This window comes from Marmota marmota, unplaced genomic scaffold (genome assembly GCF_001458135.2).
Source record: "Marmota marmota marmota unplaced genomic scaffold, marMar, whole genome shotgun sequence".
NCBI classification, from domain to species: domain Eukaryota; kingdom Metazoa; phylum Chordata; class Mammalia; order Rodentia; family Sciuridae; genus Marmota; species Marmota marmota.
In genome coordinates, this window is record NW_026000026.1 from 27,943,785 (window position 1) to 27,971,301 (window position 27,517).

Below are 27,517 nucleotides of genomic sequence, written 5' to 3' on the forward strand. Positions count from 1 at the left end.
GTTGCTGTCCTGGGTACCTGCCTCCTTGAAACTCAGCTTTGAAGAGCCAGGCACGTGTTGCCTTCCTGATTTGTACTAGGTGTACGGGGCTAGCAGAAGACACTGCTGGGCTGGAAGGGGCTTCTGAAATATTGTGCCATTCTCCCTACAACAATAGAGTCCTCACACAAAGAAGGGAGGGGCATTTGCCTGGTGTGGAGTAACAGTGATGATAGAAGCAGGGAACGAACGCTCTGTAGCCTGCTCCCGTGCTTTACCTTGTCTCCTCTTCCCAGCAGCCCTGGGAGGTATGAATGCATGATGCTCCCTGTTCAGAAAGAGTGAAGGAAAAAATGGCTTCCCAGTCAACCATGTAGCAGTGAACCTGACTGAGCTCCTACCCAGGCCTCCACACCCCAGGTGCTTGACACCTGTCCCTGCTCCCTGTGCCATCCCTAGACTTGCCCTGTGTGGGTAGAAACACTCCTCAATGTCTAGAGTTGGCTTGGTGCCAACAGTTGGAGAATTGGAGGAGCTATTTGTCACACTGTCTCTCTTAACTTTAACGTAGTGCATTCTTTGGTTCCAAAGTGATGTGAACATGTCCATCTCACACTCTTTCCTGTCCTTTGGTTTAGGAGAGAGGATCTTGGGCTGTGCCGAGGAGCCCTGCTATCTCTGGTTTGTCATGGAGTTCTGTGAAGGTGGAGACCTGAATCAATACGTTCTGTCTCGGAGGCCGGACCCAGCCACCAACAAAAGCTTCATGCTACAGCTCACGAGCGCCATTGCCTTCCTGCACAAAAACCACATCGTGCACAGGGACCTAAAACCAGACAACATCCTCATCACAGAGCGCTCTGGCACCCCCATCCTCAAGGTGGCGGACTTTGGACTGAGCAAGGTCTGTGCTGGGCTGGCACCTCGAGGCAAAGAGGGCAATCAAGACAACAAAAATGTGAATGTGAATAAATACTGGCTGTCCTCAGCCTGTGGCTCAGACTTCTACATGGCCCCTGAAGTCTGGGAGGGACACTACACGGCCAAGGCGGACATCTTTGCCCTAGGCATTATCATCTGGGCAATGATAGAAAGAATCACTTTCATTGACTCTGAGACCAAGAAGGAGCTCCTGGGGACCTACATTAAACAGGGCACTGAGATCGTCCCTGTCGGTGAGGCGCTGCTAGAAAACCCAAAGATGGAGTTGCACATCCCCCAGAAACGTAGGACTTCCATGTCTGAGGGGATCAAGCAGCTCTTGAAAGATATGTTAGCTGCTAACCCACAGGACCGGCCTGATGCCTTTGAACTTGAAACCAGAATGGACCAGGTCACATGTGCTGCTTAAAATTCAGGGCTGAACATCTTGGGTGTTTTTAAACTAGGTGAGTGCTCTCTTGTCATCCTGGGCCCTGGGTGGGCTCTGGAGAATTGGGGGGAGAAATGAAGGGTTGGTGAGAAGTAAGGGCTTGTTATCTCCCCGCAAGTCTTGATGAAGAGATAGGTGGGATTGTTGGGAGACGAATTAGGAAGCGTAGGGAAGTCTCTTGAGGGGATGTTGTGGGGTTGAATTTTATATGTTCTTCAGGAACACCCCATCAAGTAATAAATGCAAAAGAGCTATAATACTTCAGGAAATAAGCATGGCCTAATCCTAACCCTCCAGTTCACACATCCAGTTCTCCAGTGTTTAGATCTGATTGTGGTCACAGGTTACCTAACTGCTCTTCTCACTGGTCTTCTAACCAGTGAAGACTAATTGATCTTCTGCTCTTTGCACTCCATGCTGGTCTGAGCATCTCCTCATCATACTTGAAATATGTGGTTTTCAGTGATCTTATGACAGTACATTATATAGACCATAATTTAACCATTCTCCAACTTTAGATAAAAAATAGTGTCTCCATTTTAGACACTATAAAGAACATAGTAATGAATAGTCTCTTTATTTTCATACCAGGGACTGAGCCCAGGGTCTCCCTACACTGAGCCACATCCCCAGCCGTTTTTATTTAGAGACAGGGTCTCACTGAGTTGCTTAGAACCCTGCTTATTTGCTGAGGCTGGCTTTGAACTCGAGATCCTCCTGGCTTCTCCTAATCACTGGGATTATAGGCGTTCACCCTGCTGGAAGTCCCTTTCTTGTTCAGCAGAATTACTGTGGGTTCATTTGTTGATGCTGTGCTGGCTCTGGAGTAACATGATAAGCAAAATCAAACTTTCCTACCTTCATACAACTTTAAGTAAGGAGCAAAGCATTGATCAGTATTTGTCATAGTTGTTGGTAGTGAATGCAGGAAACATTAAGGGCAGTTGACCTCTAAGAGGCAAGAATAGGGAATTGGGGGTAGCAGGGAGGATCCCAGGTGGAAGGATCAGTTTCTGCAAAGGACCTGGTGCCAGAGAGATCCTGGCACATGAGAGAGACAAGAATAATTTTGGTTAGTGAGGAAGAACAGGGACCTGCCAGGAGAGGGAACCTGTGACAGAGGTTAACAGGTAGAAAGTCCAAAGTTGTGTGCCCAGACTAGAGTCTTGAGGAGCTGGCAGGGGAAGTAGATCAGAAATTGACCTCTATGAGGGGGACATATTCATGTGCCATTTCACTTCACTTTGACAACCGTGCAAGGGGTTAAGTGGTTATCTAAGATCCTACTAAGTTTATAGCAGGGACGTGCTACTCGAGCAGCCCCACTTTCTCCCCCTTTAAAGTCAGTGTGGAAATAAGCTGTCCCGGACGAGCTTGGCGATGAGGTGATGGGGGCTAGTGCTAGTCCCAGTGGGTCACAAGGAAGGAGCCTCCGAACCACTCAGCCCAGGCCTCCGTCAGCCGAGTCAGTCTTACTCTCTTCTTTCCTGTCCTCTTCCACCTGATTTCTAGGTGGAATTGGTTTGAACTAAAAGGAACTGGTTAACATCAGTGAATATATTTCTGAGCAAGTACCTAGGTTTAATGCTTCCATCCTCAGAGTGCCAGGCTAATTTGTCTGTGGCTCATCGAGTGAGAGGGTTGCATTCCCAAAGTGAGGCCCATGGTCATGCTATATTGGAGACCGGGGGCTTGCCAGCCAGTGTTTGAACTGCATTTCATGCTGTCACTTCGCAGGTCCATCTCGGTTTTTTTTCTGCTTTTGAAAGCCCTCTTAGAATTCTTAGTTTGCCCTTGTATAGGAGGAACACTGTCACTGGAAGTGGGACCTAAATTTGGGTTAGGATTGTGAGGTTGTCACAGCTAATTGAGATCAGTGTTCCCCTTTGGTTATCCACACTTGGGACTCGAGCTGCTTTACAGGGCAAAGGCAAAGTTTTCACTCCTATTTAGGAGTGATTCCCTCATCAAGAAAGAAAGGTAACCTTGAGAAGAGGGGAAAAGGTTCAGAACTTGTTTACAGGTGAGTATCCCAGGCCAGCCATTTGGTCAGTTCATTTTGAGGTTCTTTTTTTTTTTTTTTTTTTTTTGGAGTTTTCGGTGGACATAACATCTTTATTTTATTTTTATGTGGTGCTGAGGATCGAACCCCAGCTCCCCGCACATGCCAGGCGAGCGCGCTACCACTTGAGCCAGCCCCACTTTGAGGTTCTCACAGCTAATTAGTACTATACTGGTGGTGCCAGTTTCACTGGCCTGACTTTCCCTTTGCTAGCTGGGCACTTAGAACTGTGGGCTACGCCTAAGTCTGTGTGACTAGAGCTGAACTATGGTGCTAGAAGCTTCCCATTCGTTGACCCATAGATGAACTGGATCTGGCTGGTTAGAGAATCAGGCTTGAGCTGAAAACATTGAATTCAGGGCCCCACCTGAAAAACTGATTTTATTCACTCTGTGTATTTATTAGGAAACTATTGCCAGATATCATTTCAGGCACAGACAGTACTTTGGTGTACAGAATACATTTTTACAGTTGAGTTTATATTTTGCTGAGAAAACATGCAGTAAATACAGGTCATCTGAAGAAGGCACCAGTGGAGGAGGGAAAGAGAATGTTGGGAGGTGGGTGGAATGTCAAGGTGAGTCTCCTTGAGACAGTGACCTTTGAGCAAAGGTTGGGAGTTGAAGGAGGGAATTGGATTTCTTGAGCATCCCAGACAGAAAGACTACAGCCAGTATAAAGACCTGGCAGCCAGATGGTAGCCAAGAAGCAAGGATTGGAAAAGAAGATGCAGAGGTAGCTAGGAGTCAAACAGCGGAGGCCTTGAAGGCCATGATAGACATTTTTGCTTTTGGTGTGGGTGAAATGGAAAGCTGTTGGGGTGTGTTGCTGTATGATGCCTCATCTTTTGAAAAAGAGTATTTCGCTGTGCTAAAAATAAGCCATGGGGGGAGCAAGTGAGAGGATGAAAGGAGAGTCCCCTGCAATCCAGGTAAGAGATGATGACAGCCTGCAACAGTGGAGGCCAGGAGGGGATGATTGGATTTGGGGTCTATTTTGAAGTCAGAACTAACAAGATTTCCTGTGATTGGATATGAGGTCTGAGAGAAGGAATTAAGGATGGCTCCAAGGTTTAGGCCTAAGTAGTTAGAAGGATAGAGTTGCCATCAAGGGAATTGGGGAGACATTGGGGAAATGGGTTTGGATGGAGAAAGTTGGGTTTAGTCCTCTGCAGCTTGGCACACCATTTTAGAATTCAAGTACTGACGTAGAGTAGGGAGTTGGCCAACTCTGGAGTTCGGGAGAGGAGTCCAGAGGACTACTCTAAATAGTGGCCATTGGTTAAAACTAATGGCAAACAGGAAGCCATTGGTGATCTTGGTCAGTTTTGGTGGAATAATTCTGACCCCTAACTAGAGTAGATTTGAGCAGGCATGAGAGGGTTTGGAGATAGAATTGATCAGTTACTCTCAAAGTTTAGGGAGTAGGCTCCAGGGAACTTTTGTTTGGAATTACGAGTGGATATTTGTTAAAAATTAAAACTGAGAAATGTTATTAAATGTCACCCTTGAATGAATAAATAACATCATAGCTAATATTTTATGAAAAACATTTTCAGAAACATTTAGTAAGTAGTAAGATACTTTTGTGTGTTCGCAATTCTCTTTAATGTCTGCCTTAGTAGTCAGCTGGAGGGCTGGGGATATGAGCTCAGTTGGTAGAGTGCCACCTGCCTTGCAAGCACAGGGCCCTGGGTTCAATCCCCAGCACCACACACACACACACACAAAAAAAAAACTAGATTCACATTGGCTTCTACAATATAATTGTAGTGTGACATTGCTTCTCATGCAACTTCTGGACAACCTCATTGTACACCTAGGAGACCAAGTGAACAAAGCCAGAAATGTCCTGTTATCATTTTTAAAGGCTCAGCTGCACAGACAAACCAGAGAACCATTAATAAAGATGGCTTTTTCTGAGGAATTTTGCTATGAATAGGAGCCAGGAGGTGGGTGGTAGCTAGAAAACTAGAAATAAGGAGACTATGCAAGGTCCCCAAAGAAGGGACAGAACTTGTCTGTCCTGATTTCCTAGCCAACTTTCCTGTTGGACTTGTCACAGTTCAAACTAGCTGCATATATTAAGGACACTTGACCCCAGTATTGACATGAAGAACACCTCAGCAGCCTAAGATTGCAGATTTCAGAGTGACATTTTAGTCATGGATAAATGATTATAGCTTTTCACAAAAAGGATTGAAAACTTGCCTTTTCCTTGAAAGGATTGGGTTGACTTGGGACAGTATAGGATTGAGTCCTATTTCTGTGGTTTACTGACTGTGTAGCCTCAGGCAAGTTCTTTTACCTCTCTGGGTCTTGGTTTTATCATCCCTAAAATAGAATTGGTCATGTTTATCTTATGGAGATTGTTGGAGTCACAAGAGTTGTGACAGAATTGTCTATAAAACGTGTAGGTTAAGTGCTATGCAGTAGGTTTCTGGATAAGCACTGTGGCCTGAGGTGGAAACACTCCATTCCCCTCTGAAGGCCCTGATGTTTAGTAGCCTTGCTTCTGGGGATTACTGAAGAACTTTTCTTTTAGGACAAAGCTGTATTCAGGGCCACCTTGTCCAATTACTTGTTCCAAAATATTGTATCTATTTTTAACTACTATGTAATGATAGGTCCTATCTCTCCCTTTTGGATGACATTTAATAATTCCTAATGGATCTCACCAGCCAGCCACAAGCCTTACCCCAATCCGGAAGCCAGCCAAACTGATCTTCCAGGTGCCACCGCCCGCATGTTACTAGGGAGGATATTGTGGGATGAGGGACACTGCGTTCATGGCCAAGTCTGCTGTCCAGTATACAAACCTCCCGTTACTAAGGCCTTTTGGATCCAAGCCCTCAATGACGTCTATTTGGAGTAGGCAGCTAAGAGCTGCCGAAGGAAATCAGATGTTCATGTGACCTGAAGGGTCATAGAAAATATTCTTTGCTTCATGTGTGATCTTGGTATTTGTCTAGCATTACAGGAAGAAATCGAGCATAATATCTTGTCATAGGTCACATAACTACGAAGAGGCAAAGCCTAGACTGGAACCCAAGTCTGAGTCCCTGGCTGAATTTGAGTCCCTCATTGAATTCCTAAATCATGTATAAATTTTAAATGTTTCGTGATTGAATTCATAAAGAGTTGAGCATCAACTAGACTGAATTCCCTGCACACCCAGCTCCGGATATTCTGAGATGAGTGACAGAGATGTGAGGCACTGGCACTTAGTAGGTTTCCTGCAGGAGGTAGTTTCTTCTACTTAGAAGGTTCAATCTGTTGCTAAGCCACCAGGTAGTCTGAAGGAATGCATCAGCCAGCAAGCTTCCAGGAAAGGTGTAGCTACAAGGAGCCTCGGTCAGTGAGTGACTGTAGGCCCCAGAAGCTAATCCCAGCTTAGTCTTGAATTGCCTGGGGGGAAGGGTGGCAGGAGGGACATGCCACCCTGTGCCCTAAAGTAGATTATTAGACCCTTAAGAACAGTGGCTTTATTTAAAGTAGAGAGATCCTTTGGAGGTCAGGGGGTTACATATCTATTGATTATCAGTTCTCTGATCCAGGCCTATATAGAACTTCTGAGCCTTTATTCCCTGATCTCTTTTGAGGCCCTGTCTCTACAGTGGAGGTCACAGCTTTACCTGACCCTGTCTCACTAGCACTTCACACAGCTGTGCCAGGGGAGAGGGACTGAGCCAAGACAGTGTTTGGTTTTCTCTTCTCCCAGGAAGTTGAAGCTCATCCTGCAACTGTGAAGACCTTGGTGAAGGCTGGTCCCTTGGGGTCTTGTCTTTACTGGTGTTTTACAGAGACGGATCCCTGGGGTTGTGTCTAGTAGTGTTTGGAATCTCGCTCTCCAGGTGGGAGGGCTGGTGTGTCCGTAGGCCCAGGCAGCTCTCCCGGGGCTGCTGATGCTGTCTCTTGATGGTTGCTGCTGCATCAACAGGAAGAAGCTGAGCTGTCAGTTATGTAATGGGGCTGCTGGCCCCTGGGGATCATCTGTCCCTTGAAGCTCTGCAGGACATGAAAGCATCTGGGAGGGGACAGGCCTGCCCCTGGGCTGTTGACAGCAAAGCCCAGATGCTGCTCACATTCTCTCTCTCCCTGGCATCCTTGGCTCCACACCGCCGAGACTGCATCCCTGTGGGCAAGGCAGAGGGCATGGAATCATCCAACTATGAGCAGAGTTGCGTGGAGGTTCAGGGCGCCTTCATCTCCCACTTCCTCTCACCCCAGGGACCCAGAGACACTCCCCACTGACAATAATCACTTCTGGTTACCAAAGCCTGCTTCAAGGGTCCCCTGACTCGTGGGGGCAGTAGCCCTGATTTTTTTTTTTTTAAATCTACCGCACTCGTTAAACTCAGCACTGTACTCTTGTTATCGCCTACCATCTGCCTAACTGTTCTGTTATTTGCTCTCATTCTGCAGATATGGAAGCCAAGAGTCACTTTCTTAGGGTTTCGAGAGTCAGGATTTGATGCTAGGTATATCTGACTAGAGATTCCATTCTTCCTTTTTGCCTCCAGCAGTCTCTTGGAGAGCACTTGTGATGGGTTTGTACAGAGGCAGATGGTGAACCCACTGACAGCCCTGTAGGCCTAGTGCACAGGCTGCTGTGGGTGTCCTCTATAGTCTGACAGCTGATGATAGCCAGGTACACTGCAAGACCACCAGCCATTCCTTCAGGGGAGGTGAGCCTGCAAATGAAGCCCCAGACATTGGCGGGGGATGCAGAGCTGGGACAGTGAGGCACCCACACAGCCAAGGTTCCGGCAGCAGAGAAGGGAGAAACCACACAGGCAGACAGAGGTCAAAAATGACCAATAGGTACCAAAGCACACTCCCAGCTCTGGAGGAAAGCATGAGGCATTCAGGGAATGATGACAGTATAGGACCTCCTGCCACTCAGTCATGAGGAAGGGGCTCATGAGCAGAAGCCATCCTAGTTGTCTCTGGTCCTCAGGCAGAAGCCTTTTCCAAGGAAGAGGTTTTAGTATCGGAGAATTGACCCCAGAGGAACTTAACCACATCACCAGCACTTTATATTTTTTTTATTTTGAGACAGGGCCTTACTGAGGCTGGCTTTGAACTTGCTATCCTGCCTCAGCCCCCAAAGCTGCTGGGGTTATAGCCATGTGCCACCACGTCCTGCTCAAGGAAGAGCTTTTAAGGTTGATGGGGAACCAAAGCAAGGTGGCAGGAGTTGCTGTGTTTCTCGCTGACAGACCTTCAGCCCCCTCATTGAATCTTGACTAAAACAAGGGAGGACATCAGCTTGCTGCTGTGATAGATGGGCCTGCCTGCAGCCCCAGGGTGAAAAATTCTGGGGCCAGGTCAACAGAGGGAAGCCTTTGGAGGAGGTAGGATTTAGGGCTGGATTCTGAAGGAGGCTTGCTGGTGCCTTGGAATTGCCAGGTGAGATGTGAGGAGGTCATGTTTCAGGGTGCATCCTGTGGCTTTGTTCGGCTGCAGGAAGAGGTGGCTGTTCTGAGTGTAGAGATGGGCTGTGGGCCCAGGCTTGGGGAAGAGTGTCCAGGTTTCTGTCTCCCTAAACTAGGGCAGAACACAAGCTCCTAGCCCCTGTTTTCATTTCCACTAGTGAGTCCTCTGGTATTATGAAATCAGAGGAAATGGAGACCTGCTCCAGCATTTCTGGGGCTCAGAGGTATGGCAGGCCTTAAAACTGCCAACCAAGTTTAAAATAAATCAATACCATAAAATACTGCAATGAATTTCTCAACTTTAAAGGAATTTCACTTTCAGTGAGAGGTGCCAGGGGAAAGCTATAACTCAGCCTGCATCATACACAGGTCAGAAAGCATTCGGTATTTTGTTTCTTTGTTAAAGAAAGTGATGTCTGGGGACTTGGGAGGAATGGATTAGAGCCACCCAGGCACCCCATAGTGTACAGTGAGGAAGATGGAAATGCTCCTATTTTCCCAGTCTGCAACAACTGGTCTCACCGTGCGGCCAGAGCAGTTGTTTTCAGAATTCAGAGGCTTGGTGCTATACCAGCTTTGGTGTATCATGTTGGATTTTAACATTGATGATCTCTTCTTAATGGGAGAATGACCAAGTCGATGCAAGCCAGCTGACTCATTCTGCATCTCCTTCCATCCTTGGGAAAGGGACACCCTTGACAACTACATACAACACCCTCCCCCTCCCTTCTTGTTTTCAGACATGCCTAAGACATGCCCTTCTAGAACACTGAAGTCTGGGGCAAATCTGAGGCATGGGGTAGGAGTATTAGTGCTGTCAGATTTTGGCAGACTGCATGGGCATTACCAGCACAGCCCAGCCCCTTGTACCAGACATAAAGAGAACTGGAAGTCACAAGTAAAGAGTCATTTGTTGTTAGTAACCAGATTGCCTGCTTGGATCTGGTGAATATTTGAAGGGAACCTTTGGTTTGCATGGGGTAGCAGAAGTACGTTTGAGTCTACCACACCCCAAACAAACAGCAGGGTGACTTTTACCTTTAATAAAACTTGTTCTGGGGCTGAAGCCAAGTGCCTAAACTGAAATCCAGATGTCACCACAGATACAATCCAGAGGTCCTCCTCCCTTCTCTACCTGGAGCATCTAAGGGCCTGGGCACCAGCTTGGCGTGGCACAGAAAGGCTTCAGGGAGTACTCAGCTCCTGCCTCCTCTTGAGTGTATCCTGTAGCAGTGCCACAGCTGTTGCTAGAATCCAGTTTCCCATCTCCTAGAATGAAGTTGATGCCCTAGGCAGACTAAATCGGAGTCTTGTGCAGCCTCGACCCTGGGTGAAACGGAGCTGAGGTTGGAAGGATTGCTTCTGATTCGCTGGTGCCAGGAACCCTGGGTGTCCTAAATAAGGGGTTTTCTATTGAATAGGTTGAGATTCTGCCCCATTATTTGGACAGCTTCAAGCCATTTCATACTTCTCACTTGATTCCACTCCCCAACAGTGTCTGCAGAAAACGCCATACCAGTGGTTCTCAAACTCTCGTCCACAGACCAGCAGTATCACCTGGAAACTTGTTCAAAGACCTGTTTCATGCAGCCCATCTGGGGAGGGGCCCGTGTCTAGCCCTTCAGGCATTGGTGATGCTTGCACAGTGGGATCAATGCCTCTGCAAAATAGCAAAGGCAGTGGGCCACCTCTTGTGGTGCAGACCCTTGCTCTCACCTTTTGCTTTGAAAAGCCTGGAGCTAGGCCTAAGAGGGCTGCAAAGTTCTGACCCTGACTTCTGTAGTTTTGTATGTTGGTCTCCAGTTACCTAGCCCTGTGACTCTGGCGTGGTCACTCCTACTCTCTGATCTTGGTTTCCTAATTGAGAGAACCAGGCTAACAAGGACCACTCTTAACCTTCTTCCTCCAGCTCTGGCATGTTCCTCGTTCAGGGGTGTTCATGATTCTAGGACCTGGGACAGTTTTCTTTTGTTCAGCATGCCTACCCACCCTGCCAGCCCCCTCTCTGTGAATTTGCCTTTAGGCTGAGGCAAGGCCCTGTGGCCTCCTTGGGAGGAGGAGGAGGAAGAAATAATTTAACTTCTCCATGGGCTTCCCCAGCTCTGGGAAAGTGAACTTCCAAGCCATGGTAATGAGGAACCTCTTAAGGTGATCAAAGGGCAAGTACCAGCAGGATAATAAGAGGATCTCTGGGAGTCTGCTGAGAGGAAGGGAATCACCCCTAGGGAAAGGAACACATGGAATGGTGAAGCACTGATGCGATGCACAGGTAGGACCTAGGATTAGACATGGCTTTGAATCCTGGCTTGATTCACGAATTGAGCACCTGCCACATCAGGCTTGGGTTGAGGAGATAAGGTTGTCCCTGACCTCTGTCCACTTAAACCCTAGGCAATCTCAAGGCCTTGGAGGCCTCATTTGTAAACCAAAGTTTCTGACCCACCGAGCTGTTGCTAGCATGAGGATTAAATGGCACCCCAATGTGGAGCGGAGGAATCCCAGGCACATGACGGATGCTGAATCCTGTCCTGTGATGCCAGTTCTTGTCCCAGCTGGAAGTGGAGACAGACTTAGCATCTCGAAATGTGTGCTCGTTCATTGCCTCCCGTTCCCCTTGCTAATAAAAGGAAAAACACCAGAGAGGGTCCATTATTCTGTTCTTTTTTGGGGGCGGAGGGGGGACCAGGGATTGAACTCTGGGGAACTGAGGCACTCAACCACTGAGCCACATCCCCAGCCCTATTTTGTATTTTTATTTAGAGACAGGGTCTCTCTTAGTTGCACAGCACCTCGCTTTTGCTGAGGCAAAAACTGGCTTTGAACTTGCTCCCCTCCTTCCTCAGCTTTCCAAGCCACCAGGATTATAGGCACGCGTACCCGGCCCCATTCATTCTTTATTGATTGCTACATACCATGCACTATGGTAGGTGCTCGTAATGCATTGGTGAGGAAAACAGACATGGTCCCCACCCTGGAGGCACATAGTCTCCTTAGTTGGAGAGAAATGTCCTGAAGGAGTACTGCTTGGGAATGGATGAAGGAAATAGCAAAAATAGGGGACTAGCCCAAAGAAAGTTTCTTTGAGATGGTGCCAATGAAGCAGACCGGAGGATGACGCCTCTGCTAAGCAGAGGGAGAGGAACACAGGAGCCTGATAGGCCAAGCTTTGAGGTCACTGTAAGTGATTGAGCAGCAGTTTGCACCGCAGACATGTGTGGGTGGAGGACATCCCTGGCTGCTGTGTGGTGTGTAGAGCTGGAGGGAGGCCAGGTAGTGATGGCAGAGGGCAGTGAGGTCAAAATGTGTCTGGGGGGTTCCTGAGGGACTGTCAGACTCACCAAGTGAGGGAGGGGTAGGGTAGCTCAAAGATGACTGTGGTCTCTGGCTCTCACTGGCTGTGGGGACAGAACTATAAGAGCTCCTGACCACTGCAGAAGAGGTATTTGGGGAGTATGGAGGGTGATAGCGCAGGACACCAATGAAGTCCTCCTTGCTCCTGCAGGTGTCTGTGCTGGGGTGTGATCAGCAGGGTCTCAGAGGGTGGTTGAATCTCGAATTTGGTGCTGAATGGAGGGCACCTTCTCAGCATGATGTGGCCTCCGGGACCCCGAGGCTTCCTTCCCGGCCTTTATTTGGTGGCTATGTGTAGTGTTTTGTTCTTTCACTTGTAATCCAAGTGAAGGTGACTGTGTCTGGCTCTGTGTTTTTATTTGCATATGCACTCTGCTGTGATCAAGAATCAAGAACCTGGCATTTTGGTTTTGTATTGTTTTGATTTTTAGAGCCCAAAACCTAAACAGGGTCTTGTCCCGGCGAAAGCCTGGTAGTTCTGCCACGGGAGCCAGCGTCTGGCTGTCTTTAGTTTTTGAATAGTTATATAACAGCAGGACCATGATTGCTAGCTGTAAAATTGATTTTGAGAGTTACTTTAATTTGCATTTGGGAAATACTTTCTATTTTGGGTTAAGGAAAGGAGTGCAAGCGGGGAGGTGGAGGGGGAAGGTCTCTGGGTAGCTGCCTTCAGGATGCTAAGTGCAATTCTAGGGCTGAAGGGTGGCCCTGTAACCTTAAGTGACATCTAGCTGGTGGGGAAGGTGTTCCAAGGTCACTCCTTCAGCTCTTCTTCCACTCCAGTTCCATTCCATGGAACCCAGGAACCCCTGGGTGTTTTCAAATGAATACTGAGCCCTTGGTGCTTACTGGTGGTCCTGCGTCCACTGTTCTTGTTTCTGCACAAGACCTGCGCAGACTGCAGTCATGGTGAGGCATGAGAGGAGGGGTGAGGGCATGACAGCCTTAACTTGCTGAGCATGTGCTATTGTTCAGACCTCTGCTCTGCTTATCTTGTTAAACCCTCACCTGTGTCCTGGGTGTCTCAGCCCCCATACTCCCATTCCAGGGAGAGGAAGTGCTACATGGCCATTGAGGGTCAGCTCAGGGGATAGAGGTCAAGCCCAGGCTCTTTTCCATTGAGCTTCCAAAGAGAGACTATCTGGCCAGCACTGTCTCTCAGGACCACTAGGAGCCAGGAGGAGGGCATGCTTGCAAGTGAGGACGACGTGTGGGCTGAGATGTTTCACTGTAGGTGACCTTGAAGAAAGGAGAACAGGCATGGGAGGCTAGCAAGGAAGTGGTGCGGGTGCAGGCAGAGCAGTGGGAATGTTGGAGAGTGGATCCCAGGGTGGGTTGTGCAGGGCTGTATTTTAGGACGGTGAATGAGTAACAGAGGGGAGATCACACCTGGCAGAACACATCTCCAGAAGGTGTGAGACTGCACAGCCACCTTGCAGAACTTAAAGTTCTTCCTTCAACTTCAACTGGATAGGATGATCTGAGCACCATGTTCCCATGGTGGTATCAGGGTGTAGGGGACTTGCTGTTGAACCTGATGGACCACAAGCCTAGGTTTACACAGCCACTCTGCCCCTTACTGGCTGGGTTAGTCGGGCAAGACATCTGTCTTCTCGGGGCCACCATTCCCTGTCAGAAGTGCGGGCTGTGCGCACTGTGTATTGTGTCTCCGGCTCCAGCTCACACACAGAAACTTGGTAACGGTGGCTCCATGCGGCAGCCTCACCTTGCTATTTTGTTTTTTGCCAAATCCTCTTAAGCTAATCAAGTGTTTTCGCTTTGTTTCTTCTCCCTAACAATTTGTGGTACCCTTTTTTCCCCAGGAGAGCCCCAAACCCCTTAGCACGTGCCCGCTGAGTTCCCCGTGGCTTGCTGGGGTTCGGCCTTGTTGCTGTAACCAGAAGTCCATATGGTCTCCTCTTGTCTGGACCACTCTGTGGTCACAACCTTGTTTGAATTTTTCCTTTTATAACCACAAATTGTCCTGTCCCCATATGGAAAAGTGACCTCTCCTCTAGCTAATAACGTGGACTTAGGCATCTTCCTCCTGGCATGGGCCCTTAGGGTAGCTCCCAGGATCCCTGCCTTCCCTAGGGCCCTTTCTCTGCTAATCAAGGCCACCGTAGCTGAACCCAGCTCCGTGGGGACCCGGGGAGACCGTCACAGTTTTTATTTCAACCCCCCACTTAATAAGTTGAGGAGGGGAATCATTAGGGTATCCACATCACTAACTGCCAATTACCAGGGCTGCTTCTAGGGACAAAAAGTTCTCCGTTGGTCTTGAGTTCCACCCAGGACCTGTTTACCAGCTGAGGTGCTTAAGGGAAACCTGGGCCCCAGTGCCTTAGCGCCTCTGGTTTCTCAAGGCCAGAAAGACCAGGTTTCGGTGGGTCTGGGTTCTCAGACCCAGAAGGGATGACCCGGTGCTACTGCTATTACCACGGACACCTCCAAATCTGGAATCTTCGTCTTGCCCAGTGATGACTCTTGTGCATTTGGTGAACTTGGTAATACCAGCATTTCTGACAGTACGCTCCAGGGAATCAGACTTGAAGTCATGATATCAGCGGTGGTGATGACATGGTCTAATGATGTGACTAAGTCTCCTTGCCTGGAGCTTCCACAGTAACCACTCACGGTCAGTTGGCATAGACCTGTTCAATCCCCAGACTGAACTTCCTTGCCCACTGAGTTAAAGCAGACGTCTGCAGCGCCCTGTCCTGGCTCTGGGGCCTGCTGGAGCCCCTCAGCCCCGCCCTGCTGTGCGTTGGGCCTACCAGTCCTGCTGCCGGAGAGTGTGTCCTTGCTGTAGGTGGACAACTGATGGGGCACAGAGCCACCTTCTCTCCATGGCGTCCATCCCTTTTAAGTGGGGATGACACGTAGGTTGCTTGAGACCTCTGGGAGAGGGACCTCACTGCCTCGCTGCCTCCTGCTAAATGCTCATTGGCCTGGAGCCGTGGGGAGCCCTCGTCACACCCACGGGCTGTGTCCTGGTTAGTTTTGCCTCCTAGAACAGCAGCCTACAGAGGTTCTCCTGCTTCCTGTTTCATGGACCCATCTCTGAATCTGAATAGCGGGATATTTTACCAGAAAAATGAATGGTGACATTTCATGATTCTTTAGAGAGTTGTAGAACCTCTGCCACATCCCTGACTGGTCCCAAGTCCTTCATTGGACACTTGAAGAAATGAAGTTTCCAGAGAAGCAGAGCAAGCCGAGGTTGGAAGCCAGGTCCCCTGGCCATCGGGCCTTCATCATTTTCTTGCTTGTTACCTTAGTATCTTTAAATATGCTGCTACTTAGGAGCCCAAGACTCAGGTCGTGCCTGAGCTGTTACAGTCTGCCTCTCAGAGGCTCCATAGAGCCAACCCCCGTCCCCAGTCCTAACTTGCTTTCATGAACTAAGTCCCTGTGGCTGACTTAGGGGACATGGTTAGAGGCCATCTATTCACACCTGAATTTCAAGGGCCTGCTCCGCATAAACTGTATTTGCAGATGGTTAGATCTTCTTCTCCCTTGAGGGAAGGCCTCCTTTGAAAGCTGGTGGGAAGGGGATTGGAGAGCTGGAATCCAAACAGTAGGCTCCTGTGATCCCCAGCAGCCCATGTCTCCCACCATCCCAAGGTGTGAGAGCACAGCAGCATGGTGAGAAATAGCATGGCCTTCAGGGTCAGACCCAATCCTGGCTCTGTCCCCTACCAGCTACCTGCGCATGGAGAGGTGGCCCAGCCTTCTGAGGTGAGGGTGAGTATGCCTCCCTGCACCTGCTGCTTGGATGTTCAGTGGGAGTGTGTGCAGAGCACTTGGTAATGAAGTGGGAACTCCACCAGAGCAGAAATTTTTAACCATATTCTTGTTGAAATGGTCTCATTGAATGAATGATCCTGTGAAGCTCATAAATTAATTTTGTATTCTGGCCGTTTCTACTCTATCACTCACTCAGTATCTGGGCTCCCTCTAAACACCTAACACTGCTTGGTAACCTGAGAGGCCTGGGAGAAGCAGCAAACTGTCCATCCTTTAGAAAGCTTGTCATCTAAGGGGATGGTAAGATCAGAGTACACACATGGTGAGTGGGGTCGCAGGTGTACATGCCTGATCTCTAGAGAACAGAGAAGAGGTATGTGGAGGGACGAGGAAGGGTGAGGGGGAAGTGACCAGATCAACGCAGAAAGGATGCTCTCACCTGAAGAGAAAACGGACATGAGACCAGGTCATCCGTCTAGGATTTTTGTCTGCACAAATGATTATTTGTGAGGATTTTGTGGATTTTCCTTTGGTGCTTATTAGATATAGTTTAAAGTGATCATCATAACTTATTAAGTGCTCTTTGCCACACTGCCTATTAATTTGCTATTACTGGTCTTCACACCCGAGACTTGAAGGCCTTGACTAGGTGGAGGTCGGAGCTGGTCATGGGGAGAGAGCTTTTGGATCTTCCTACTGCAGGGCCCACGCCCTGGACAGAACAACTCTTTGCCATTTGGTAAATTATACCAAGTGATCCTCCCCCCACGTGTGGGACACGCTCCTGGATATCTGCCTTGGTCTTCCAGGTTGTCACGGACTCCTGTGAAGCTGCTGCCATGTGTGATCTTATACTTACTGGAGTCTTATTCCCCTTTTCTATTACACCTTGCCCCTTAGAAGTAGTCCTTAAGACTGAGAATGGCACTCTTCCGCTCACTGTCTACCCTTGGTCTTCAGACCCTGACCACAGGACACACGTGTGCTATGCTGAGGGCTGCGTGCAGCACAGTCATCCCGGGTCTTGCCCTACTTGAAGCACCACAGTTGCTAGCTCCAGGGCATGGCAGGAAGCTCCACTCTGACTGATTGGAAGAGACAGGGGTGCTGGGCCCACTGAACCCTTAGGGCTTGTGTGTTGATGTCTGAGTAGGAGAAGCCAGATGCTTTGGTGTACTAACCAACTGAAGTATGATTCAGTTGGAGTTCATCTGTGACCCTGACTGATTATCTTCCCTCTGTTCACCTCAGATGCCTGTTTGCTTCACATCATGATATGCTGAGAATTAATAACACAAGCCTCAGCTTACTCATCTGCAAAATGGGGATAATTCTTAATGTGAACTTTTGTCTAAACAAAGAAGGCACAATTTATAAAGCCTCATGGGGTGTCTATATTTTATTTAGAAGTGGAGTCTCACTGAGTTGCTGAGGCTGGATTTGAACTCACAATCCTCCTGCCTCAGCCTCCCAAGCTGCAAGGATTGCAGGTGTGCGCCACCACACTGGGCTATAGAAAAGAAATTTTTTATATAGATAAAAGGAAATGTGTAGAGTAGAAAGAATCTGGGCTTGCAGGGGTATCACAGATGCTCGAGGTCCCTGTCTGACCAGCAGGTAGAATTCCCTGGTGCTCCGTGCCACTCTGAAGCTTGTGGGGGCGGGGGGGCTAGTCTTCTAACACTTTCAGCAAATAGGTCCTGATAAACAGCCAGGTTGTATTTCAGCTTTCTGGCAGAGGATGCCGAGAATACTTCTCCTCCCACCTGCTGTCCCTGGACCCATTATGACAATGTGTGGCCTAGGTCCACATCCTTCCGAGCGGGGATCAAGAGGGCTGCTCTCCCCACCACCTCCACTTCTTTATTCTCATCTCTGTGGTGAGAACATAGGACAGAAATATCCTGAATTAAGCCTGGACTCGATATTAAGTTGTAGGTAGTCCAGTCTGTGGCATCCTAAGAACCAAAATGACCATCAGCACAGATGGAGGCAAGGTCGTTTGAGAGCCACTCTGCCAGGTGCCTTGACTCCTCACTTCTTGCAGCAGACCCCAAAGGACAAGTAGCACCATTTGCGTTCTCTAGTAGGGAAAGGAAGCTTGGATCATGGAAGTGGCTAGTGAGTGGCAAGGCTTGGACTTGAACCCTCAAGTGCCCGCCATGAAACCTGTGCTCCTTCCCTGATAGAGCCCTGGAAAGCCTTCCACCCACACACCCTATACTGGGGGCTGAACCCGGGGCACCTTACCACTGGGACATCCCCAGCTCTTATTTGAGACATGGTTTCACTAAGTTGGCAAACCTGCCATCCTCCTGCCTCAACCTCTTGAGTCTCTGGGATTATAGGATTATAGGCTTCCAGAGATTTTTAAATCCTGTGGTTACCAGACTTAACACATTTCATAAGGCAGCATGATTTAGAACCAGGATGGGGAAAGGGAATCAGTTTTTTGAATCACTTCTACTTACCTTTCATCTTCATCTGTTCAAAGAAATGGCACTTCAACATCAACAAAGCAGGAAGGCCATATTCTGAGAGGAGGGAATGATCCTTGATTCACCAGGATGCACTGTGCCTGCAGGTTGAGCAATAGGGGCAGGAGAAGGACATGAGCCCCTTCTGTCCTCATCTTCGTGTCACCGCTTGCCTGAGTTCCTCCCAGCTTCTGTGCTCCAAGCTGTTAATGGCCTTAATGAAAGCCTTTTGGCCCCCAGACTCCTTAGGCAAACCAGACAGCTGCTTAGCTGGCAGAGAACTTGCTGGAAAACTTCTCACTGTCTGGTTGGCAGCACATCCCCCCTTGTGCCCTGGGCACCAGACCTGTACAGAGGCACCTAAGCCAAGCCTTCCAAGAGCCCTTTTCTAAGTAATTCTATTTATAAATGCAGGGATTAAATGGGTTTTAAACTCTACTCACGCTCTTGTCTCTCTAGGAAGGGATTTTCTGTTAGAATCACACATTAAAAGCAGAGGCTTTGGAGTGAGACCAACCCGAGTTGAAACCCTGTCTCTACCACCTTTATTAACTGCAGCCTTTCTCTGAGCTTCAGTTTCTTCAGCTCTTTTAAGACTGGGGTGACAACAGCTCCCGCCTCATAGGGTTGCTGGGGTGAAATGAGGCAGGAGAAGTAACCTCTTGGTCCCTTTTGGGACACAGTGATCAGAAAGCAGTGTAGGAGGGTTTAGGTTTGCCTTGCTAAGTTGTTACCTGTAAAGTACTCGGAATTTGCAGGCGCATATTAAATGCTCAATAAATGTTTGTTGCATGGTAGTTTTAGATAAATAAGAAGGCAGGATGTGTTGGGACCTTAGTCAAAAGGCTGAAATAAGAAGGATGAGGATCTGCCCACAAACCTTCCAGATTACCTTCTGCGCTAAGAGATCTCAGCTGCAAACTGTTAGAGCCGGTGACTGCTGCTCAAAGCACATGGCTAGGCTGGTCCTGGTGGGAAGGCTTTGGGCCACAGAGCTGCAGAAGTTCTGATTAAGTGCTGGGCCTACTGCTCGACCGCTCTGGGATGTGGGCCGTGTTGTTCCATATTTTTGGGCCTGTTCCTTTGGTCAGACTGGCCAAATTCATCTCACAGTAATCGCAAAGTAAAGTATAGATGTCACTCACAGACTTGTCACATCACCATTTTGCACTGTGCTTAGCAGGTGGGCTTCGTGTACCTGGAGGGGGCTCTAGGTCAGCAGCAGGAGCTCCACTGGGTGGGACAAACCAAGCTCTGGTTGAGGCTGGCAGCCTGTAAGGCTGTGTCTGGGGCAGCCAAGGAGGTAAGATGTGGCATCTGCCAGAATGAAGGGTGACCTTTGAGTGGTGCCAGAGGTGCCCAGGAGGGCCACTGCTTTAACCCAGCATCATGTGACTCATACCTTCCCTCAGGCTATGGAAAGGGCCATCCCACCTTCCATGCCCCACACTCCCTGGGAAAGGTGTGTCCTCTTTGATGGGACACACAAGCGAAAGCCAAAGTCCTTTCCACAGGGGAGAGGCAGACCCAGACCTAGGCTGTCCAGGGGGCCTCCTGACAGGAGGGCAGAGCCTTGGGAAGTGTCAACCTGGCTTCCCAGCTAGGGACCTGTGATCACAGCCGCATTACCAGCTGCCACATCAGGCACTCTTGCGGGGTGCTGTGTGGTGGGCCCAGCCATGTGCAGGCACTCTGTCCCACTGGCTTGTTGTGTAAAGCGGCCTCTGGCCTCCGAGTCTCCCCACTGCCTCACCAGCACTGCTTTCCAGCTGTCATGTGCCACCTTTCTGCTGACAGTACCTTCCTTAGAGGATGCTGTCCTCAGCTCAGGTCTCACCTGGGGAGGGGAAAGGGAGGTTGAAAGATCCCAAAGAGTATCTTAGCAGATCACAGGTGACTGCACAATTTCGTGAGCTTCTCATGAAATTGTGAGGACTTCTCACAGGTCCTCATGCCTGGTTGGCGAGGGTGTCCCCATCTTCTGGCCCCCCTGCCTCAGTTGCGGAGAGCGCAGCAGGGAGCTGGGACTGGAGGTGCTGCTGAGCAGGGGGTGCATGGTTAGGAGGGTTCATCTTCCGCCGTGCAAAGCTGGGATCAAGACCCACAAGTGGGCTCTTGTTGACAGTAATTAGCTGCAGGGGAGCAGGAGCAGCAGAGTGGGGGGCTGGCCCTGAGGAGTCTGTTTTCTTTCCAGATTTCACACTTTCCCAGTGCATCTCAGCCACCCCAGTCCAAAGCAGATGCTGGGTCACCCCTTTCTGGGACAGTGGAGCAGAAATTATCCATCTAACCTCTCACATGACAGGTGTGGAGAATTCTCCACTGCCCACTGTGTGGAGGAGCCCAGACAAGAGACGGTGAACTGTTTTCCTCAGTGAACAGTCCAAAGTGAGACTGTGATGTGTGTTTCACATTGGAAATCAGAGGCTGGGGAGAAAGTCTCAGTGTAGTTCTTGCCAGGTTTTCCTGCTGTCAGCTGGTGCTGGGGGTGGGGTCTGTTTAGTCATAGTGCATTAGTCTCTTTTCTCTTGCTAATGACCCATTACTACAGACTGGGTAAGTTCTAAAGAAAAGAGATTTATTTGGGCTCATGGTTCTGGTCTCAAATCAAAGGCCCACATCTGGTGATGGCCCTTCTTGCTGACAGTTTCAGGCAGCACAGGGCATCCTGTGTCAAGGGAGGGAACAGGCCTATCCCTCTTACAAAGCCACCAGGATCCAATCATGGGGGTTCCACCCTAATGGCCTTATCTAAAGTTAATCACATCTCAGGGCCACACCCACTAAACCCCGTAGTTGGTTGCTGATTATGTTTTCACTCCCTCATTACCTCACAGTGGGGTCTCCAGCATGAGCTAGGGACACACCATATTCATACTTCCTGCCATACTTAGTAACTTACTGTTTTCCACTTAACCCAGAAGTAGGCTCTGGCATAATCAAAACGCCATACAACTATCTCATTTCCTCTGCAATATATCAAGTTGATGGATCATTTGCTTAATCATCCCTTATTTTTGGACTTTTTTGAGTTATTGCCTCATAAGTTACAGCAGCAAATCTCTCTCCACCAAGTCCTCTCCTTATTTAGTGTTATCTGAAGCTGGATTTCCAGGAGCAGAACTGGAGGGTATGGGGCTAAGCACGTCTCAAGCTTTGAAAGTATGTGTGGCCACGAGCCTTCCAGAAGGCTCTCCCATGTTGGCTAGTGGGTGGGGCATGGTGGAGGTGTCCCTGCTTGGTGCCCACACCTAGCCGCAGCACTGTGGATGACTGAACAAACCATGGCCTGTTGAAGTCTATCACATTGAGATTCCCTGGCTGAGGACAGTTGGCTGGGAAGGGGTGGCTTATCAAATTTCAGAATCTGCGGTGGGGAGGGTACTGTACAGTTAATACTACGCTCAGCTCAAAAAAAGCGCCCCCAGTTTTCAAAGGAAGAGACCAAGGCTGATAGGTAGTAAATTATTCAGTATTATCCTATGCCCACTCTCTCTCTGAGGGCAAGAAGGCCACCTCTGAGGTGGCAGGCCATGTCATCAGATTGCACAGGCAGACAGGTTAAGGTAGAGATGGCGCGGGGCTGGGAGGGCAGGCCTCAGTCCACAGAGCCTTTGGGGGATCACAAGCACGCAGGAAAGAAGGCACTTGGAAGAACCTGGATGACTATGGGTGCAGGGACGGCGTTGCTGCCCTGGGGCCCACACTGTCTAGGACAAGGCCATACTTGATCACGTGGCTTGGTCTGGGGCAGGCCCAAAACTCATCTCTTTGTAGGCCTTTTCTGTTCTAGGTTCCTCTAGATTTAAGTCCCTGAAGGGTAGGCTTCTTGTCTTACTCCTGAGGCCTGGCCAAGGTGGTTTCCAGATAACACCAATACTAACAGTTTTACCTCTAAAATAAGTTTTACAAGTTTTACCTCTAAAATAAGGTAGCTCAAGCTTGAGGGGGTGCTGTGATGCCCACGCCCACAGTTAGCCCTGGAGGGGAGGAAGGGCTGAGCAGAACCAGGGCTGGTGAGGCCTGTGGGGTGTCTCCTAACAGCACAAGGAAGCTAGGGTGGGAACAAGGCCTTGGGACCCATGATCAGATCTGTAGCTGCCCCAGCATGCCTGGGTCCCTGCTTCCAGGATCAGTCAGTTTTTTTTCTAACCTAAAAAACGGGGGCTCCTCAGTTTTCTTTCCTGAAAAATAAGAATGTGTGTCCACGGCAGGGTGGTTTTAGCGACACTGGAGTTACTCCATAGAAAGTATGTAGAAATCGGGCCTCATCACATCATTAAGCTTAGTGTAGTCGGTCGGGTTGGATGCTGGTGCTGAGCCTGGTGATCCCATGCCCACTCCCTGCCTTCTGTCTTCCAGGTCGATCCTTTGGGACCCATAGTCTCATCGTGTCTCCGACAGGACGGCAGAGGGTACAGGTGATGGCTTGGCTGGTTGGCGATCTCCCGACAGCGACAGCTGGATCTCCGGCAATGTGAAGCTTTTGTTTGGGTTTCCCCCTCCTTTTAGTTTTTATTTCCCCCCTCCCCCCTTTTTTAATTTAAACCATCAAGACTTTGGAAGAGCAGAGAGCTATGCTGTGGACAGGCACCATTTCTTTAAAGAAATTCAGTGTGGACAAGGCATATGTATAAATTTCGCTGTTCGTTTTTGTAAGGGTTTAGGGAACGATTTTGGTTTTGTCCTTCATTTTACCTCTGTCTCTCTCTTACACATCTCCCAGTTCTGCTCATACAGCATCTCACTTCTTGGAGAAGACCCTTCTCCCCGGAGAGCATTTTGGGTTTCTCCTGGAATGGGACGTGAAGACTCAAGGAGGCCGTGGGCCACCTCCCTACCAGATGCAGAAACTGCCAGATTCCTTGGTGGGCTGGTCCTGGCCCTTGGCCCTCAATGGGACAGAGGCGAAGAACCACCTGGAAAAGGGCGACTAGGGCGTGGCCAGGAGGACTCCAGAAAGGAGGCCTAAACTCTGGGTTTGGTTCTCTTTAAGCTCTTGGGAGCCCCAGGCCACACCAGGATTCTCAGTGCTGGAAATCTGTTCCCTCTTGTGTCCTTTACAACTGGGAGTCCCCAGGGAGGAGGTAGCATGTGACCATCCCCATTTGCTGCAGATGACTGGCCACCTGACCCCAGCCCCACAAGCCCACCTCTCTGTTAGGAAACTGTTGTGCCAAACCTCTGCCCAGGACACACTGGGTCTTCCGTGGGCACCTGTCACTGCTGAGGTCACCCCTCCCTGCTGCCTCCTGATCGTCGTCTTCCCAGGTGTGCTGCAAGTTTCTAGGCCATCACAGAGACTGCCGGAGGCCACCAGCCAGTCGTGACCATTGCCATGATAACAGGGCACCCTGAACTGGCCACCACCTTCGTGCGGTGAAGGGTATGCCCCGTGTGCCGGGGTCCACGGTGTCACACCAGGACACATGTCAAGAACCATCTCCCTCTCCCCCAGGGACTTTGCTAGTGCCCACCCTCAACACAAGTGCGTCCGATGGGAAGAGAATGGAGCTGCCCTGGGCAGGAAGGTGTCTGGCAGGACAGGGGAGAACCCGTGCCTGCCAGGTGCCGGTGTGGGGGCTTATTACCCTAAAGCACCCCTGGCTGTGACCCCTCGACGCTGCCATCACTGTCTGGGTGGCCTTCTGCTCCTGGCAGTGCTCTTGCAGCCTCCCTCTTGGGCTGCTTCTCCAACCTGGCCCTTCTCCCTGGGCGGCCCTCTGTCTGGCCCTCACATCCATAGCAGCCAGATGGGATTGGGCCTCTGGAAAGAGGAAGGAGTCATTCCTATTTGTCGGGTGTTTTGTTTTTGTACCTAAACCAGCAGAGGAGTGATGGGGAGGCACCTGGAGGGCGTTGTAGTTGATGTGAGACCAAGGAGGACTTCCCCCAAAGCAGCAGTCCTCTGGCCCTGGGGGTGTGGGAGACCAGCACAGCATGGAGCCCCTCAGCACCAGAGTTCTTCCTCCCCTTGGCCGGTGGTTGGCTGCTGCCAGCAGGATCCCACAGGCGCAGGGCCCATGGTGGTCACCTGTCTCCTCTCCTGACTTCTCAGGCAGCCTCCTGGGCACACTCTGCACTGCAGCTAGAGGGTCGGGGCATCAGGGTTCCTTAATTGAGTGCATGTCCCTTCTCTGCCCGCCCCCCCTAGCCAGTCTTCCCTGGGGGTCAGCTCTGCCTACATGAGCAAATGGGAAAAGCAAGTCTCCAACCTGGCACCCTGGCTGTGGTCATTCTGAAACCCCCCCATGCGGGCTTGAGCCTGGGATGCCTACTTTTTGCCCGCCATTCTCTCCTGCTTCTCCCAGTCTCAGCTCTGTGTTCTTAGGGCCATAGCGTGTCCTCTTGGTGTCATAGTCTTCCCCTGTAGGCCTCAGGGAGGCAGCTCGGCAGGGGGATCTGCTTCCTCACCTTTCCTCCGGGACTCCCAGCCAGCGCCAGCTTGGTGGTAGGACCTCCCTCCTCAGCTCCAACTAGGGCCAGCTCTTTATCCCCAAGTGCCTGTCCCTCCCGCCCCACCTCCCTTCCCCTACTGCTCCATTTTGTCCACCACGGGTACACGGCCAGGTGGTGGGCAGCCTTGGGTCAGCCCCGGGGCCCATGCAGTCTCTCAGGGCCACTCCCTGCCACCCCCTCAGGGATTGGCCCCCTCTTCTGTCTCCCCTCTTCCTCCTCCTCCCCAGGCCTCTGTGGGGCCTCATCTCAGCACCTCCAGGTTTTTTAGGCCTGTCCCAGTTCTAGGAGTTTCCACACCTAAGGCAGCACTCAGTCATCCTCTTCTCCTTGGGTCTGTGGAAAGGGTGGCTTGTTGGAGACATCTTGGCCCTGGCCCTCGTGGGTCTGAGCTCGGATTTCCCTTAGTGTGAGGCAGCCAGGACAGATCACAGTGCCTTAATCTCTTGCCTCCCCCACCAGCCCAGTGAAAGTATGGCTTCCCTCCCCGTCTGTCCATCTGTCACTTGCACTCACATTCCCTCCTACCCACAGACAGCCCCGGGGGAAGGAGACCCTCTGCACTCCCACGCCCCCTTCCCAGGGCTGCAGCCAGGCACAGGTCTCCCCACCCACCTCCAGGCCACTCCCGAGCAGCTTTAGCCCAGGACTGAAAACTGCTGCAGACAGGTGCACCTTCGGCCTCCACCTCCCCAGCAGGTGTCCTGCCCCTTGCCTCTAGCCAGGAGGACACGGCAGTCTGCTGCTTCCAGGCTGATTCCACCTGACCCCTTTCTGGACACCGGGACTAAGGTTGCCAGCCTTAGCCTCATCTCATCCCAGGGGCATTGGGACAGGTAATGGGAACCCCTTCCTCCCACCCTGATGGGCTCTGCCCGCCTGGCTGCCTTTCCGAGGGAGTGTATCAAATGTTTACCTAAGAAATACCCTGTTTACAGCTGGAGGAGAAATGTGCCCACAGTGGGTGGAGATTTAACACTCTGGAAAAGGCCTGGCCTCCTTTGTGGCACTGCCAGTGGTGGCCCCAGAACGGATGCAAGCAGAGATGCCTGGGTGGGGGGAAGGCCCCTCACTGCCCCTGCTCCCCACCTGTGGTGCTAAGACCACTCCCGCTCCCCCATGGCCTCGCCCCAAACATTCCCGCCTCCCTGCTCCTTCCTCCGAGAGCCTGGGCTCCTTACATATCACTTGTCTCCTACCCTAGAAAACCAGTGTTTGGAGCAATAAGATGATTATTTTTGCTTGAATCTTTTTCTAAGAAAAGGAAAAGAGCTGGCATTGTGGGAATCTAGATGCTGTTGGCTGTTTACCTCTTTAGAAGACAAAAGGACGGTGTCTGGACTTTAGCCTTGGGGTATCTTTGGACGCTTGGAAGAGCAGGAGTCAGGCTGCCATCCCCAAAGGAGGGGACCCTAACTCTGCCCTTGCCTTGCCATAAGGCCCCTTCCAGCCCTGCCCACCAAGTGTGCCTCCCACCATTCACCCTGCCCTTGTGCTCGCCCACCACCACCACCACACACATCTGGAGGCACTGGCGGTTCTACTCTGGATGGGTCTCCCTCCCCTTGATTAGTTCTCCCTCAGGCCTGTCTGGCACACAAGACAGCTGCTGGCAGGCAGCCTCAGAACAGCCAAGCTTCTTTATCAGCTTTCCAGACCGACGGGGTTTGGAGGCCGAAGCCCGGGATACTGCCTCTTCCTCCCTCCCACACTGAGCTGGAGCAGTGTGGTCCTGCCCTGCCCCTGGCTCTGAGGGCAGGGGGCTCCTGTCCTAGACATGCTCTTGAAGGGAGACCAGTCCCAGTGCACGGTAGTACTGGCCACTGTTAGCATCCACCACCGTCACCAAGAGAAATCCACTGCCATTGGCTGCCCAGGGAACCCTAGGATTGCAGAGGCTATCAAAGGGAGCCCCCCCACCCTAGACACTTTCTAGGAGAGACCATGGGAGGAAGGGAGCTTATTTGGGGATGCTTTAAGTCGTCTTGTGCCCTAGCTTTAAAGAAGTCTTGTACCCCAGGGGCTTCTTCCCATCAGCAGGGCAGGCAGGATGTACAATAAGTTTTTCAAATTTGGGACAGTGTTGGGCGTGAGGGAGGCTTAAAGCCAGGCACAAAGTTAGTTTTAAATACTAGTTAATAAATCTATTTTTCTTTATTTTCTTTTTTTGCACAGAAGCTGGTAATCTAGGACCTACGTGTGAACAACTTTATATGAATATTTTTTGTACTTGGTTTACTTGGGTTGGTATGATACATTATATTTAAGTTCCTTGAACACTGTGGATCCCCCTAATGTGTATGAATGACTGAGGCTTTGTAAATTAAGGGACGTTTGTGTGAATAAAGTTATTTGATGGGGTCAAAGAAGCCATATGTGATTTGAAAATGAGCATTTCATGGTTTCGTTGTCACCTGTTTGGGAGGGTGGTGAAGCCAGCATATCACAGCACCACTGTCCTGTTTGATGGTGGCATAAGGAAAGGATGCTCACCACTCTATTCCCATGCTTGACAAAACTGCCAGTGGCCCTCCATGGCTCTTCCCGTTCCACACCTGGAAAACACACCTAGGAGGGCAGGAGCCTGTCTGAAGTCCTGCCTCCTCTCCTTGGGGGAGGGGCCCTGAATGGGG

The 27,517-nt window shown here is 50.3% G+C and overlaps 1 protein-coding gene across 1 annotated transcript in view; it reads left to right on the forward strand.

The window, feature by feature from the left end:
- Positions 1 to 27,259, forward strand: part of Stk35 (serine/threonine kinase 35) — a 41,354-nt gene extending 14,095 nt beyond the window's left edge. The window contains 2 exon segments of the mRNA XM_048811206.1: positions 618 to 1,367; positions 22,791 to 27,259. Coding sequence (XP_048667163.1) covers positions 618 to 1,330 — 713 coding nt within the window. The 3' untranslated portion in view covers positions 1,331 to 1,367; positions 22,791 to 27,259.
- Positions 27,260 to 27,517: the final 258 nt, after the last annotated feature.